The sequence below is a fragment of the Oryzias melastigma genome, linkage group LG15, assembly GCF_002922805.2.
Source record: "Oryzias melastigma strain HK-1 linkage group LG15, ASM292280v2, whole genome shotgun sequence".
In the NCBI taxonomy this organism is placed as follows: domain Eukaryota; kingdom Metazoa; phylum Chordata; class Actinopteri; order Beloniformes; family Adrianichthyidae; genus Oryzias; species Oryzias melastigma.
Window position 1 is genome coordinate 2,958,429 of NC_050526.1, and position 16,709 is coordinate 2,975,137.

The following is a 16,709-nucleotide window of genomic DNA, read 5'->3' on the forward strand; positions in this document are numbered from 1 at the left end:
ACCCCTCCCCCTCACGTTACAACCCCTCCCCCTCACATGGCAAAAAATAACAACAGACAATATTTAATTAATCAGTTTTGAGGCAGAATCTTAGTTTTATTACAGCTTAGCTTGAGTGGTTAAGGTGGACGCTAGCGGTGTGGAGAAAAAAATAGATTATTAGCTACATGAATGATTCTGAATCGTTTTATGAATTTTAAACAATCCCTAATCCAAAAAATATTATAATTTACAGTAGACCTGCGTAAGAAATTAAAAATGTATTGATATTGCGATATCAGCTTGTGCGAATTGCAAAAGACGGCGTAAACCGCGGTAAATAATTACTTTAAATGTTTACAACATGCTTAGACAGAGAAACCGCTGTGCTTTTTAAAAAGGCACAGTACTTACAGTATAACTTACATTGACTTTCATTTAAATAAACACTGTTGCAGTGAAATAGAAATGTTGTATTAGTTTTCGATGGAAACCACAGATATATGAACAAGATTATTTTGGTTAAAAGGCATCAAATCAATCAAGAAGTAAAAAATCAAGAACCACAGTTTCTCTTTCTGTTTTTTTTTCTACCGTCTTTGTCTTTTTCTGTTCATGCGATGCAAACAAAAAGACATTTAATCAAAAACTTGCTTCTTCCGAGTCAATACCTGAATAAGTGTCTGTCAAATTCAGTGCATTATTATTCATAGCTTTAAATGCCGTATGAATAAGAAATATCTAGATTTTAGCGTTTTTGGTATGTTTTACATGTGTCCTCTACAATTAGAGAAATGATATGTTAATAATAGGATTTTTATTGGCGTTGGTCTTTAAGCAGTTTGTGTTGAAATGCAGGAGACTCGGATTCGAGTTGTAGGGAAGGAGTCGGCCGGCCACAAATCCAGGAGTTTGTCCATCATCAACCCTTCACCAGAGGGATCTCAGACCACAGTCTTCCTCACAGACACCGAGGAAGAGCTGGAGGACTGGCTGGACGCCCTTCACCAGCACATATATGATCAAAGTGAGTGCTCTTCTTCATTTCTGCCTCTGGCTGCAGTCTCCATAACAAAAACCAAAGTTGCATGATTGGAGAAAGAGAACTTGTGAGTTAATAGGTGTCTCATGTCTCCCCTCGTTTAAACCCAGTCCAGTGGCTGCACTGCTGTGACAGCCTAATGAAAATCGCAGTTGCATCACCACGGAAACCATCCCTCTTTCTCACCAAGCAGGCGGACTCTGTTTACAACGAACTCAGTGAGTATCATTATATTAGCAGCTGAAGAGGGTTGCTTTATATAGCCGATAATGCAAGTGCTCACAATAAATGAAATGTAACGTGTTCCATTAGCTCTGCATAATGGTGCTCACTGCAGTGCTTAATGCATGCAAATTAAATCAGTTCATATGCAAATGAGAACAATCAAAAAAATGTGTTTTCATGTTTCCTAACAGGTATAAGTTCTCCTGGAAAGTTTGAGAGTATCACAGATATCATCCACAGTAAGATTGAGGAGACAGACGGCAGCTTCCTCATTGGCTGTGAGGACAAAAAGGAGGCTCCTGATTGGTCGACTCTTTTTGACGGGTCGCATTCCTTAGTCGTGTCCCACAGTAGAACCTCCACTCCGCGTTCGAGCCCCAAGCCCAACACAAACTCCACGCCGCTCAGTAGCAAGAAACGACGCGCTCCTCCTCCTCCGTCGGACAAGGAGCCGTTTGCTGCTCCTCCTCCTCGTCCCGCCCGGCCTCCTCTCCCTCCCCCTCCCGCTCCTCCTTCCAACCAGGAGAAGGAGAACTCCGGCGCTTTCACCGCACGTCCGACCACAAGGTCCAAAACCGGCAGGCCGTCTCTGGACGCCAAATTCTCCGCCATCATTCAGCAGCTCCAGCGGAACGGCGCCGGAGGCTCCGCCTCCCTGCGAAAAAACGCTCCTCTGGGGATCCGTGAAGTGCAACCGCAGGGGGAGCCTTTACAGCAGCTGGACAACCAAATTCCTGAAGCCGGCGGCGGCGGCGGCGGTGGCGGCGGCGGCTTCGGTCCAGTTCCTGCGCCGCGCAGCAAGCTGAGGAAATCTTTCCGAGAACGAATGAATGTGATGTAACCATAGAAACACAACTGAGCATGTTGTAATCTTGGTAAATAACCTTTTTACTGATATAAAAATCTAAAAACGTCATTGAAATACATTAGTATAACGCGAGAATCGGACCAGTTATCGTCCAAATGCACATCCAGAAAATAACAGGCTGTGAAGCATCAGCACCACTTCAGATTTTATAAATAAATGATCCTTCTCAAACTAAATATCAATATTGCACAAATGCATCTCAATTTTTGCAGCTAACCTGTTGATGAAAGCCATTTTCTGCATGAGCATCATCACTCCAACAATTTAGTAAAAAGCTGCTTTTTTATTTTTGATGCCACCGGGACACAAACTGAAGAAAAGGGATTTTCAAAAGCACTCAAATAGAGATTGATCCATCGGCTAACGCTGGATGAGTCATTCCTTTTGGAAGCGTCTGCATATTCCCCCTCCTCTGACGACTTTATGACCACTACACCAGATTTTAAAGGAACACAATTTTAGGAGCTTTGCGAGCAGTAATGTGACTTCTCCCTTTCCCCAGAGGTCTTAATAATAGAGTGACCTTGGTTTTTACTGGCCACACAATATGTCTAACATAATTTAACTCTGCAGCCAATAAATGCTGTGAACTTTGCAGAATGAATGGGCCTTTTGAGTGGCTTCAATAATGAATGCCCTTGTGTATGTGTTTTGAGCACGCCCCGCACTGCCAACCACTAAATATTTTAGCCACTTAATGATATTGTGTTGAAGAATGGTCGTCATAATTACTCATACTGTAGAAAACATTACTTTCCCCCTGAAATCTCTCTAAAGCAGGAGAGGGAAAAGCTGCTGTGACCGTTTTTCTTATCGGGCTCTCCAAATTTAGCCACATTCGGAGGGTGATGTAGATTTGTGGGACGGAGGATTATGGGATTTAAAAAGAGAATGCAGCAGCAAACATTTCCTCAGATGGATACATTTTTGATTTTCTACTGCATGAGTGATTTAAAACTGAATTTTGTTCATAAACTGTAACATGATGTATCACATTGTTTACACAGTGAAAGTCTATAAATGCTTTATTTGCAGATGTACTTGTGTTTTAGACTGAATTCTCCAAAAAAAGTGAAACAGTTTTATCAAAAATGGAAGAAAATGTTCTTTCTTAATGTCAAAGTGTTTTTTTTAATGCTAAATTGTTGCAATTTTTTGTACGGTTTTTCTTTTTTATAAATGCATTTTCCAGTCTTTCTAATCTGTATAAGTAAGTAATCATACAATGATCTTGTTCTGCATTATCTTAGTGCAATAAAGTTAAAGAAAAACACAATAATTTCTCAAACATTTCAGTTTCTCTTTTACTCTCCAGTAGCGCCTCCACGATTAGTCGATTAGTCACGACTAAGTTGACTTTTAAAATAGTATACGGCTAATTTAATAGTCGACTAGTCGTTTTTAATTTGGAATTTAGCAACATGCTAGCTTCTTTAGGCACATTTGGAATTTAGCTGATATTTTAGTATTATGCTAGCTGTTTTTGCAAAATTATACATTTTTCCAGTTTTTAGGTTTATTTGGAGTTCAGCTAATATTTTGTGCTAGCTGTTTTGTCAAAATTAGACTTTTTTTAAGTTCTTTGGGCAAATTTGGAGTTTGGCCAATTATTTAGCATTATGCTAGCTGAATTGGTAAAATTACACTTAAATTCTTCAGGCAAATTTAGATTTCAGCAAGCATTTTAGAATAATGTTAGTTGTTTTGGTAAAAGTATCTTTTGTTTAAAAAGTTTTTTAGGCACATTTGGAGTTTAGCTAATAAGTTACCATCATAGCTGTTTTGGCTAAATTAGACTTTTTTTAAGTTTTTTAGGCAAATTTAGAGTTTATCTAATATTTAAGCATAATCCTAGCTGTTTTGTCAAAATTAGACTTTTTAACAGTTCTTTGGGTACATTTGAATTCTGGCCAATTATGTAGCATTATGCTAGCTGAATTGGTAAAATTACACTTTGTTCTTTAGGCTAAATTGGAATTTAGCTAATATTTTAGAATTATGCTAGCTGTTCGCTAAAAATAGACTTTTTAAGTTCTTCAGGGAAATTTAGACTTTAGCAAACATTTTAGCATAATGCTAGTTGTTTTTGCAAAATTATATATATATAAGTTCTTTAGGCACATTTGGAGTTTAGCTAATAAGTTAGCATCATATTAGCTGTTTTGGCAAAATTAGACATTTTTCCAGTTTTGGGGCTAATTTGGAGTTTAGCTAATGTTTTACGCTAGCTGTATTGGCTAATTTGGACTTTTTTAAAAAAAAGTTCTTCAGGCAAATTTAGAGTTTAGCAAATATTTCAGCATATTGCTTGCTGTTTTGTCAAAATTAGACTTTTTTAAGTTCTTCAAGCAAATTTAGAGTTTAGCTAATATTTTAGCATAATGCTAGTTGTTTTGACAAAGATAGACTTTTTTAATTTTTTTAGGCAGATTTTGAGTTTTTGCTAATATGTTAGCATCACTCTAACTGTTTTGAAAAAAATAGACTTTTTAAAAGTACTTTACACACATTTGGAGTTTGGCTAATATGTTAGCATCATACTAGCTGTTTTGGCAAATTAGACTTTTATAAAGTTCTTCAGGGAAATTTGGAGTTTAGCTAATATTTATGTATTATACGAGAAAAACATTTTTCTTTTTGTTTTGTTTTTTGGCTAATTTGGCAGTTAGCTAATATTTTGGCAAGCTTTGAGCTTCAGTTTCAGCCTTTTCTGCCATCAGCTCTAGCGTTTTTTTATATTCAGCTTACAGCATTCACCCTTGCATTATAGCAGGAAATGCTATTTAATTGTCTCTATTTTTATTAAGCATATCTTAAACACTTCGAGTTTAAAGCTGATGATGGCTAAGATGAGTGTTTTATATCCAGTTTACGCATGACTCGATTAGTCGACTATTTGGAAAAATAATCGTCGATCAGTCGAATATTCAAATAACCATTTGTGGCAGAACTACTCTGCAGTTTTTGAAAACTGATTATTTTTGTGATATTGCTGCAATAAAGCATGATACATTCCACCCCTGGCGAGGCTGCTTATTTTTGCTGAGCTTGGCAGTATAGTTGAATATTTTTTTATGTTAAAGATTTTGCAGCGGGGTAAAAATAAGTCCAGCTTTTATTGCAGCTCAATTCACATCTCGTAGAGATACAGGAACTGGCACACTTTTCCACTGCAGTAATACAGCAGAGGCTTCGCTGGCTTTGAGCCCAGAAGTGCCCTATTTTGAAACTGAAGGTTGCACAATAACGCTGAAAGAACATTAGAAATGTTGCATTATCAAAATAACGACGAACACCACAGAAGATTGATAGTAAAATATTTTAATTAAATATACAGGAGGTCATACCATACAAAATGTCTTTATTTTTATTTTTTATTTTTTTTTAAATCTTGCTCGCCAGCTGAGTGATTGGTAAACAGATGGCTACGGTATCAAAAACACTTTTAGGATACACATGAATGGAAATGACGTTGCAAAAAACAAAAAAGTGAAACAGCAACAAAAAAAAAAATAGTTTCCTAATTTTTTAAATTGTAGTGTTTATCATGAAACAGAGCAAATAGGACAAAAGTTAAACTGTGTAACCAACTGTTATACTTTTTTTTGTTTAGTATGTACAGATTATAACTGATAGATAACAATCACACAGTGCTATCTACAGAGCTATTTACACAAGACGTAAGACTGGAGGGTTGCCATGAATTGATCCCATATGAATGGTCTGTACAGAAGCCAGTACTATATGCAAGTTTTACCTACACACAGCAATGTACAGTACGTAATCTGAAATAAATGTCTTTAAGTATTTAACTTTACAGCTTTTTTTTCTTTTTTTTTTCGCTTCAAACACCAGACACTGTATATTTTTTGAGTATCCTGAATTGCAATTATAGTGGTTGTAAAAAAGCCAGCGCAGGTGTTGTGTTTCCACCTCCAGGCTGTGGAGCACAGTAAGCATACTTTATAGAGTCTGGTACCTTTTCATCAAAGCTCGAGAACACAGAGCGCACACTGTGGACCTGTCGGCAAATCCTGCAAGATCTTGTTGAATCGTCTGACGATGGGTTCGGACACAGGTGCTAAATACTGGCTTAATGTTTGACTTATTTATATATAAAAAAAAACTAATAATACAAATTTGTGCCTTACCCTTTAAGTCGACAAGCCAAAGTGTGCCTTATCTATTTAAGAGTGCGCGCTGTATTTGAGACAGAAATAGACATTCCTAGCCTGCTACAGAAGATAAACCTTAACAAGTGTAGTGCTAACTCTAATCCAAGACTGCAAAAAGGCACATTTATTTGCAAAGCAGTAAAATCCTAAGTGACAACATTCTCATGAAATCATACAGTGGGTCTTTTCAGGGTGCTGTTCACCAAAAAAAAGTTCAAACGAAAAGATAAAATGATTAATTTTCTTCTCTTTTTAAAAAAAATATGAGCGCTCTGCAGCACACGCCTGCTTCATTACACTGGGGAAAAAAAATAAATATGGGGCCAAATTTTCAACAAACAAACATTCATTTTTGACTAAAGCTGAAATTAATAATAATAATAATAATTAAAAAAAGTCACACAGCACCACTGAATGATGTGTCATGATACTTGTGTGAAGCAGCACCACAGTGAGTGTTAACGTCTATTCTAAAGCAGTCCGGGTAAATTAGCTGTGGCACAAACAGAGGCTACAGAGTTCAGCCATGTAAACAGTTACAGAGAGTAATAACAGCTGCTGCAGTTTGAACACAGTTATATTTTTGCTGTCATAGTTACTTGTAGTGTTTGAAGCAACCGAGTTTAGCCCTCAGAGGAGGCAAACGCATGGCTTTTCTCTGCTGTCTTTTTTTTCTACATCCAGAGCAACAAGTCGCCTGATCTGAGCACAAACAGCTTTGTGCAAACGGGGATACGACAGCAACGTAAAGAGATACAGTAAGTGGTGATACAAAGAACAGTGCAAAGTATATAAACAAAAGGAATACACAAATAGAAAAAAAATAAAAATGAAAATAGAGCCGACTGACGAATGCGGCAATCAGTGTTTCGTCTGGACTCTCCGTACAAAGAGTCTGGTTACAGTCTGGTGCTGGGGTGTACCGAGGACAGCTGGGGCGGTGGGAGGGTGGAGAGCGGGTAAAAATGGTGCAACAGGTCTTCGTACAGCGCCGCCCCGCCAGGGTGCCTGTAGAAGTGGTGGGGGCTGGGGCTGGAGGCCAGTAGCTGCCTGTGGAACATCATGGAGTGGAGGGTCAGAGGCGGCACCAGGGGCGACACGGCCGACTGGCTCTTTAAGTACTGCAGGCCCGGGTGCTGCCGCAGGCCGTCCTGCGACACCAGGCTGCCGTGCGTGTAGATGCCGGGGTAGAGGTGTGCGGTGTGGGGCGACAGGAAGGTGGTCGTGGGGTGGCCCTCGGGTAGGTGATTGTTGAGGTGGATGGCGTGGGCCGGCTCTGCTGGTTTCAGTTCCTCGGGGTCGCTGCGTCTCACGGTGCCGGTCGGATGAACCGGCGTCACTACCCGCACTTTTCTTTCCGGGGCGTCCTCGCCCTCGGGTTCTGCCAGGCTCCTTTTACTGGGTCGAAGGGGGCTGGAGAGGGACGACTCCCCGGATACTTTGGGGCTGGGAAAGGATTGCATGGACTCGGCTGAGCTCTGTTTGGGGGGAGAGATTGTCATAGGAGGAACGCGGCACGCTTTAGGATGGGAGTCTAAATTCTGGTGCATGATTGAATAGGGGAGACTACAAAAGGGGGGCTTGGAGAACCTCTGAGACAGAGGTTTAGAAATGGAGAAGTCTCGAGGCTCGTCGTCGGCCTCTCTGCTCTCAGTCCTGTCGCTGTAGTTACACCTGTAGGCCAGGCCCTCCGGCTCCAAGCTGCCACAAACAAAGCCCTGCCCGCCCTCGCGCTCTCGGGTGTAGTGCTCCCTCCGCTCTCCGCTGGCGAAGCCGGCCATCCTCTCCTGGCTCAGGCAGCTCTCCGTTTGTCTGTACAGACTGTGGAGGTGAGGGGAGGAGTAGCAGTCGCCTGCAAAGCTTCTGGACTGAGCTACTTGAAGCAGCTTGTCTCCGCTGCTCTCGACGGCGTCCGGAGCTTGGGTGCGTGGCAGGAAGGGTTGCCACGGCGCGCTGACCTGGGCCGGCAGATTCGTCCGGCAGCCGTAGCCGTCCGGCGGCTCCCCGGCAGCGGTCCTCTCGGCTGGGCCTCCGTTCGGTTGAGCCTTGCTGCTCTGAGCGTGCTGGATGACCGACGGCCTGAATATAGACGGTACCTCTTGGACGCCGTCCGAACCACGCCTCTGCCCCGCCACCTTGTCCTCCCCTTTCCTCTTCTCTTCAGACACTGATAAAACCGGGAAAGACGATCCAGTGGAGAGAGAGGGCTGAAGAGGGGAAAAGGAGAAGGGGTTGGACTCACACACTTGGGAGAGGAGCTTCTTTTTGGCCAGCGGGGACATGACCCCCTGACTGGTCTTGCTGTAGGCCGCTGCTTGCCCGGGGCTCTGACCGGACTCTTTCTTCACGACGCCGTAGTCCTCTTTGTCCTGTAAAGAATCTATGCTCAGATTTAGACATTGTCCATCTGCCTGCTTGCACATGGGCAGCACCTTCCCCACTCTCCCACCGTGATGCTCGGCGGAGTCTTTGACCTTAGAGAAGGGCTCCTGCAGAGCCGCCGCTTTACTCTGATCCCAGCGATGAAGCAGGTAAGGATTTTTAGGAATGAAATGCCCTTCAGTTTGTTGTTCGCCCGTGACTTTCAATGAGATGGGCTCATTGATTTTCCTCCATTCGGACTGGAGGCCCGGCCTGATGTGGAGGGGGAGGCCGGCGTGGGGGGATCTGCAGCGCGGCTCTTTGGGGCACAATAGAGACGGCTGCTCCGCGGACAGAGATTCTTCCTTCTTCAAAGTGAGATGTAACTCCTCCTCCTCTATTATTATGGGCTCGTCCTGCAGGGAGGAATCTTGCGTTACTGATTCTCGCTCCGGATTCTCTTCTTTCCCCTTGAAGTCCTGCAAGAAACACAAAAGTGCAGCATATATTTTAATAGAATGCATCGATAATCAATGCAAAGGCAGGTAATAATAGAAAAGTTGCATTATCTGCAATAATGCTAGTGCGAATCCTTTTTACTGAAAGTAGTCACTAAAACGCTAAAGCTTTTTGCTGAAAATTGTGCCATAATTTACTTTAGATTCTGAGATTTGCTGAAAATGCAAAAGTTATTTGTAAAATGTTAAATTTCCGAAAAGACTTGAAATTTTGTAAAAAAAAATATGAAAGAGCGCTGAAGTTGACCTAAATTTCTGAAAATGTGAAGTAAAATTCTCAAAAATCCCCAATACATTTAATGTGTTGCTTAAATATGAGCTAAACTCCAAATTAGCCCAAAAAACCTTTAGTAGATTGCAAATTAGCCAAAACAGCTAGCTTGTTGATTAACAAGCTAAACTCCAAAATGGCCTAATAAGCTAAATTAGTCAAAAGGTATTTGACTATTTTACTTGCCGTTAAAGCAGAAACTGAACCCTCAATTAGCCTATAAAAATGTCATTAGATAACAAATTAGCCAAAAATGTTAGCCTGTTGCTTAAATACAAGCTAAACTCCAAATTAGCCTAAAATTCCTCAGTAAACTAAATTAGTCAAAATGTTAGCCTGTTGCTAAAATAGAAGTAAACTCTAAATTAGCCTCAAAAAAAGAACCCAGTAGATAACAAATTAGCCAAAACGTTAGCATGTTGCTAAAATATTAGCTAAACTCCAAATTAGCATAAAAAACCTCAGTAGATGCCAAATTAGCCAAAAAAGCTAGCTCGTAAATACTAGCTAAACTCCAAAATAGCCTAAAATTTCTCTGTAGGCTAAATTAGCCAAAACATTAGCATGTTGCTAAAATAGAAGCTAAACTCTAAATTAGCCTAAAAATCCCTAGTAGATAACAAATTAGCCAAAAATGTTAGCATATTGCTAAAACATTAGGTAAACAATTAAAATAACTATGAAAGATGAAAACAGCCCATGAATATATTTAAAGGCTTGTTACTAATCTGTAGACTTTCTCATTCATTTCCTATGAAGCATGTTTGCTTCGATATTTCAAAAACTTTAAAGTTTGTGAATGCCAAAAGTATGAGCAGTAATGTTCTGAACAAGATGAAAATTTTAATACTAAGATTACTGAAATGTGTGATTGAGTTTTTACGAGCCGAAAAACGTACAGACAGCAGCAGGAGAATCACTTTATTGCTTAATAAACATTCACACAGTGATGAATGAATAAATAACTGGAGTTGGATGAATGTTGGTGCAGCAGTTAGGACTGACCTGTGATTGTTCTTGGCCCTTCACGCTCTCCCCTCGGTCCTTTTTGCTCCCCGACTTTGGACTGTTGGGACTTTTTAGCTTTTTGGCCCCCACTCCTTTGGCTTTGGCCCCGGCGACAGAGGCCTTCTCTTGGCCGCCGTCCTGCTTCCTGGGTTTGGCCAAGGGGAGGGGCTTGTCCTGCTCGCCTTTGATGTTCCTCTCATACGGAAGGAGGAGCCTGAGGAGGAAAAAAGCGATCGGTCATTTCAGGTTGGTAGGTTCTGCAAAACGATACAATTGAAAGTGCCACTCCCATTATCTGCTGTAAAAGCCTTCCCGGTGGTCTTTTAATTATGATTACGCCATTTTTAGTGAAAAAAAACAGTCATTTTCTAGGACATAGTTTCTGCAAAGCGGCAATGGTTCATCAGAAATTATGTTACAGTCAGAAATAAAACTGCTACAGTGCGATGGGGAGACATCGGCAAAATCTTCAAGATTTCATTCTGTTGCACAATTAAAAAAAAAAAAATGGTGTCATCCAGTTGCTGTCAAATTGTAGTTTTTTTTTTCTTTTCAAGCCATCGCACGGCGTGTAATAATAAATGGTAAATGGTGTAAAGTTTAAAATGACAAACAGCATTTCTCTCTATATAAATCTTTGTATTTTTATCAGTTTTCTTGATTTTGATCGATTCTAAATAAAGGTACAAATGATGGTGATTTAATACAAATAATTTTAATTTTCATTTATCCAGTAGAAAGGCACAAACATAGAAACAAACATATTAAAAAGTAAGAATCGTGGTTCGATTTGTGAATCGAATCAGATCACCACAGTAACAATCCACATCTCTACGGCAAAATGTTGGGTGAGTCTATTTTCTCTCCATACATCACCGCGACAAACCTTTATTAAACTGCATTTTTTTTCATCTGCTCCTGATTCATAACCATTTGAATAAAAAAAATACCCAGAAATGCAATTTTAAGCTCAATTTTCTTTATATTATGAGAAAGAAATGCCACAAAAACACAATTTCATTGCAGTGGGTCTTTAATAATCAAACATGACATTTACAAAACACTTTTTTAAAATTCCAGAGTGTTTGTAGTTTGATATGAACTTTAAAAAAAAACAAAAAGTGTTTCACAATCCCCAAAACTCCAACGCGCAGCAGCTTGAGCATGTGTTGTATATGTTAGCCCTTGTTTTATTACCTGGAAAGCATTAACAGCTCTATTGTAATTAAACGACACTAGGGGAAATCCAGACTCCAACGGGTGCCAGAGTCTGAGCGTTTGTGCGTGTGTAGAAAAAAAAAAACAAGAATGTGAATAACGAGTCATCCCCTGCTGAGACGGATCACATTTGGTATTACTTTAACCTTGACAGAGTAGAATGTGTGTGTGGGTGTGTGAAGTTACTGAGGTCGGGAATAAAAAACACACAAAAATATCTGTTATATTGCTTAATGTAATGTCTATTTTCCCACTAATAAGATTAACAGCAGATGCTTTTTATTTGTCCCGAACACATGCATATTTTCAAGCCTAATTGAGTTCACGACAGAGAAAATATGCTTAAAATAAACAAATAACTACTTTAGTTGTTAAGTTAATTCTCCTTATCTGATGTCATAACTAATGGGAACATCATAGCATAACAATACCCCTGTGTAAAATAATGACATGAAGAAACCAGCCAGGGAAACTTTTAGACTTTTATTGCTCAGGGAAAGAAAATGGAAATTGGCACAGGACCAGAAATAAGAAACGCAGTAGAAAGGAAACCACAACTGAAAACGACAAACTTCGACATGTTTCTCTGGAAATATTTGTCCACGAAAGTCAGGCAGAAACACGACAGAAAAATAAAAGGTCTTCTCATGTAACGAGGAGAGATGCTATTCCTTTTAAGGGGCATGGCGGTAAAACAAACAATGAATCAAGAGCCGTTTCTCCTCCTCTTCAAAAGGAGAAAAAAAAAGGAGTTCAAGAGGCTCTGTGGGATTTTTTTTTTTTTTTTGTTATTTTTCCTCTGAACAAAAGTGCTGGCAGGAAAGCGGCAAAACTACATTTCATACAGCTGGTCTGGCACCAGGCCCCAGGCCAAGAAAGGAAATGTACTATTAAATGTGACTTATTGGAGAGACAGAGCAGAGGTTGGGAAAGAAAAGAGAGAGGGAAAAAAAGGGCTGAACAATGGAATAAAAGCAAATATTAAAAATGTGAATGTACTGTCTTTGGATGTGGTCTAACCCTGTAACACTTGAGGTGTTACCAGTGACGGCAAAACACTAAATTTTTAACGTAGTCAAACATTAACTGATAATTCCAGCAGATTTTGAAGGAGAAAAGCTCTGCTTTTCTCCTTCAAAATCTGTTGGAATTATCAGTTAACGGTTGAAAACTTACAGAAAATCAAACAACACAAACACTGGAGCTCCGATGTTAAAGGGTTAAATTTAAGAAAAGGATACATACAAGGGAGTATTGGATAATGATGTATGGGAAAGACATGTCTGGGGTCGTGGAATGTCAATAATGGGCGAGGGAGGGGGATTTCATCAGCCCGGATAATGTCGGAGCTTATCCCGGGAAATTACTGCCGCCTTAAATAGTTTTAAATGGAAAGTCTAAAAAAAGGTTCCTGTCATTCTCAAAAATAAAAGAAACATTAAGTTTGTTGACTAATGTCGTCAAACCATTTATTGTAGATTTTCTGCCTTTTTCCCCCCAAACTTCACCACATGTGTTAATTAAAAAAAAAATAATTAAAGATTGTGTAATGTTTTTTTAACACAATACCACTTTAAGAAGCAATTTCCTCATAAAAGCAGAGCGGGGTGTAGTTCCTCGTTTGTACCACTTGGGGGCGTTTGGTGCCATGACAGATTTCAAGGGAATAATTTCATCAAGGAAGGATAAGCAACATTTCTGTGGTTAATAAATACTTCACTTATGATAATTTTTTAAATAATTTTTCTATTTTTTTAATTAAATATTAAAAACTGAAAAAAATCAGTCAAAAGTAATTTAGCTAAATAAATCATTCTAATATATTTATAATTGCTGCTTTTGAGTAGTAATGGATTTCACACAACTTGGCAAAACAAGGTGACTTTACCAGCAAATGTGCTGTGTTACAGGAACAGGCAGTGTGCTAAAATCCAAGAAATGCCTAAGTCACTAAATAAATGGAAAAAGGCTGCAGGCTGTTCCATTTCAACAGTTTCCCCTCCCATCTGTGCTGAAATTAATTTTAGCTGGTGTTGTGTTAAGATCACACAAGCTGCTTCATGCACAGAAAAAGGAACTGTTTTAAAGGCTGAAGGACAAGTCCCCCAGGGCTGTAGAAAGATTTAGAGGAAATAAAATAACTTACTTTTACGAGCCTACAAGGAAAAAAAGGGAAAAAAAGAGGGAATGTAATATAAAAAAATGTTTTTATCAAAATAAAAGCAGCGATTAAAAAGAAGAAAACAAAGCCAGCAGAGGGATAAACAGTAACTGGTCCCTCTGCTGTGGATTCGTGCCTCAAAGCTCCTCTTTTGTCTGGAAGCCAAACTACTTGAGGTGACCCTCATTCATGCAGTTAAAACAGGAGGGCAGCAGAGGAATGTATGAAAACGTAAGTCTTTTGTCAAGATTGAAAATACCAGATTTAAAAACGACCTCTACAGTTCCCCTGGGGGTTTTGCTCTCATTGGCTGCTGTGAAATGTTTGCCCAATGCGAGTGTGAGCCAACTTTTAAAATAAATTCTGCATTGAAGAACACTCAAGGCTCGCTAAGAGTTTAAATAGTATCTAATTTTCTTTGGAAGACCTAAAGTGGACTGAAATGTAAACTACATTTTTTAATTTATGACACTGAAGCAGCTATGGATCCCTGTAGACTTGTATAGAGCTGGTATAATTAGTTTCAGTATCAGTTTGGCCACTAGGGGGAATCGCGCTATGGCATTACACCTTATTCCACAAGAAGAAAGTATGAGCAAACAAACAAACAAACAAAAACAGTGCTTTAGACTACAAATGGTTACTTTCCTTAAAAGAGTTTGGAACATTCATGACTATGAGTGTTTAAAAATGTTCATTTAATCAGAAATGTATATTTAGGTCAACCGAGGGTTAGCATTAGCCGTCCTAAGAGAAATTCCATTATATGTTAGCATCAAGCTAGCAAACGTTAGCATTATGCGTTAGAGGTCTCAAACACACGGCCCGCCAGGTGGTTTAATTCAGCCCAGTCATGAAAAAAAACATATAAGGATGTTGAAGAAAAAAAAAACAAGTTTCGAGCCCTTTTCTGTGACCAACCCCAACCAGCCCCAACCAGCCCCAACCAGCCCCAACCAGACCCCACCAGCACCAATCAGCCCCGACCATCCCTTAACCAGCCCCAACCAGCACCAACCGACCTCGACCAGCTCCAACCAGTCCTAGTCAGCCCCGACCACCCCTTAACCAGCCCAGACCAGCCCCAACCAGTCCTAACCAGCCCCAACCGGCACCAACCAGTGCTGACCGGCCTTGACCAGCCCCAACCAGTCCTAGCCAACCCCAACCAGCCCAGACCACCCCTTAACCAGCCCCAACCAGCAGCGACTGGCCCAAACCAGCCCCAACCAGTCCTAACCAGTCCCAACCGGCACCAACCAGCGCCGACCGGCTTCGACCAGCCACAACCAGTCCTAGCCAACTCCAACCAGCTCAGACCACCCCTTAACCAGCCCCAACCAGCAGCGACTGGCCCAAACCAGCACCGAGACAATGAAAGCCAAAATGCTTGAACTGGAACTCAACAATAGCATCGAGGGTTAATTGGAGAAAAGTCATGCAGTGTGTAAGTTATTTCACACCAAATTAAATATGTAGGAACCACAACAAATTAGCGTAATCACAATATGCGGCTAGCTAGACACTATTTATTTATCTTGATGCGAGTTAAAGAGTGTTTCATTAAAGCTTTTCTAGTGATGACATTACCTTGTTTAAAATCGTTCAAGCAAATTATTTCCCGTTTGATACTGTGATTTTTGACTATCAAACAAAGAGATTACAAGAGATTAAGATATAAACAATGTAAAAATAAGTGATTAGGCTACAAGGTTGAGGCATTTTTTCCAACAGAGAAAAAGATGAAACAAAAACAAAGCTGCAGATAACGAGTTGACCATAGTTTATTTTGTTTTTATGTTACTGGTCCGGCCCACTTGAGATAAGACGGGTTGAATGTGGCCCCTGAACCAAAATTAATTTGAACGATCTATACTTTTTTGGATTGATTGTCGATCAATTAAGCTTAGACAGATTCATCGATTTTATAAACCCAGCCCTAGAATCTCATATGTCACACATCACTGATATAAACTGTGATTCCTCAGGAAAGAAACATTTTAAATTCCACACATAAGAAAAATATCACACAATATTGTGATTTGTTAGATTGCTGCTAAAAAAAAAGAAGCCTCTTTTTATTTCTGTTTTTTATCACTGAATGTTCAATGAAGCATTTGTCATGGAGATAGCATCTCGCTCTCAGAGGTTAAAATAGCTGCCTGCTATTTTAGTGTAAAGAACATGCAGCCCTTTGGCAGCATTCCCAATGTAGCTGAAGTCCAGAAGAGTCACAAAGAATTCTGGCTGGGCTTTTGATCCCGACAGCATGTTGAGACTTTGTTTATGGAGTAATGGAATGAAGAAAGACAACATACAACAACCCTCTGCTCTCATCCAGCTCCTCTCTTTTATTTATTGCAGCTTTATTCCTTACTATCAACACATTAGTGCTCGTTTCATAAAATATGTGATGTTTGAAATGCGGTCCACTCTGCTTTAGCTTGAAAGGCTGCAAATAAATGAAATCTTTGTTTGGGCTGCCGCATTAGAAAAGGCAGCACATCTGCAAAACAGCAAGGACAAAGCGGAGAGATGCTGACGAGTGCATGATTCTGAGAATGCAGCGGAGAGAGATTTATTAAAGGAAAAGGTTCATCTCTTTTGCCTATTTTTTGTTGTTGCAGTGTTAAGACTGACTCAAGGTTTCCTAACAATGCCTTTTTTCTTTCTTTTTCTATCTAGAGAGCAGCTTTAGTGAACGCAGAGGAACATCGATACCAAGAGAAATGAATAAAAGGCTAAATCAATAAAACATCTAGTCGACTAAAATTGGAACAGGCATTCATCTGTCTTTAAAGAAACACATATCTGCATGATCTGAGCCAGAGAATATTTCACAAGCTCTGTGCACACTACATCTGGCAAACATCGAATACTTTT

General features: G+C 40.0%; 2 protein-coding genes across 2 annotated transcripts in view; one reads left to right on the forward strand and one right to left on the reverse strand.

Annotated features, from left to right (window-relative positions):
* The window catches only part of rtkn2a (rhotekin 2a), a 9,938-nt gene extending 6,545 nt beyond the window's left edge, over positions 1–3,393 (forward strand). Inside the window, exons 10-12 of the mRNA XM_024297807.2 lie at positions 838–1,006; positions 1,132–1,239; positions 1,438–3,393. Coding sequence (XP_024153575.1) covers positions 838–1,006; positions 1,132–1,239; positions 1,438–2,087 — 927 coding nt within the window. The 3' untranslated portion in view covers positions 2,088–3,393. The remainder of the gene's footprint in view (positions 1–837; positions 1,007–1,131; positions 1,240–1,437) is intronic.
* Positions 3,394–5,419: 2,026 nt separating this feature from the next.
* arid5b (AT-rich interaction domain 5B) overlaps positions 5,420–16,709 on the reverse strand; it is a 103,527-nt gene continuing 92,237 nt past the window's right edge. The window contains exons 10-11 of the mRNA XM_024297094.2: positions 10,445–10,661; positions 5,420–9,129 (exon numbers count right to left, since the gene is read on the reverse strand). Of these exons, the coding sequence (XP_024152862.1) occupies positions 7,189–9,129; positions 10,445–10,661 (2,158 nt within the window). The 3' untranslated portion in view covers positions 5,420–7,188. The remainder of the gene's footprint in view (positions 9,130–10,444; positions 10,662–16,709) is intronic.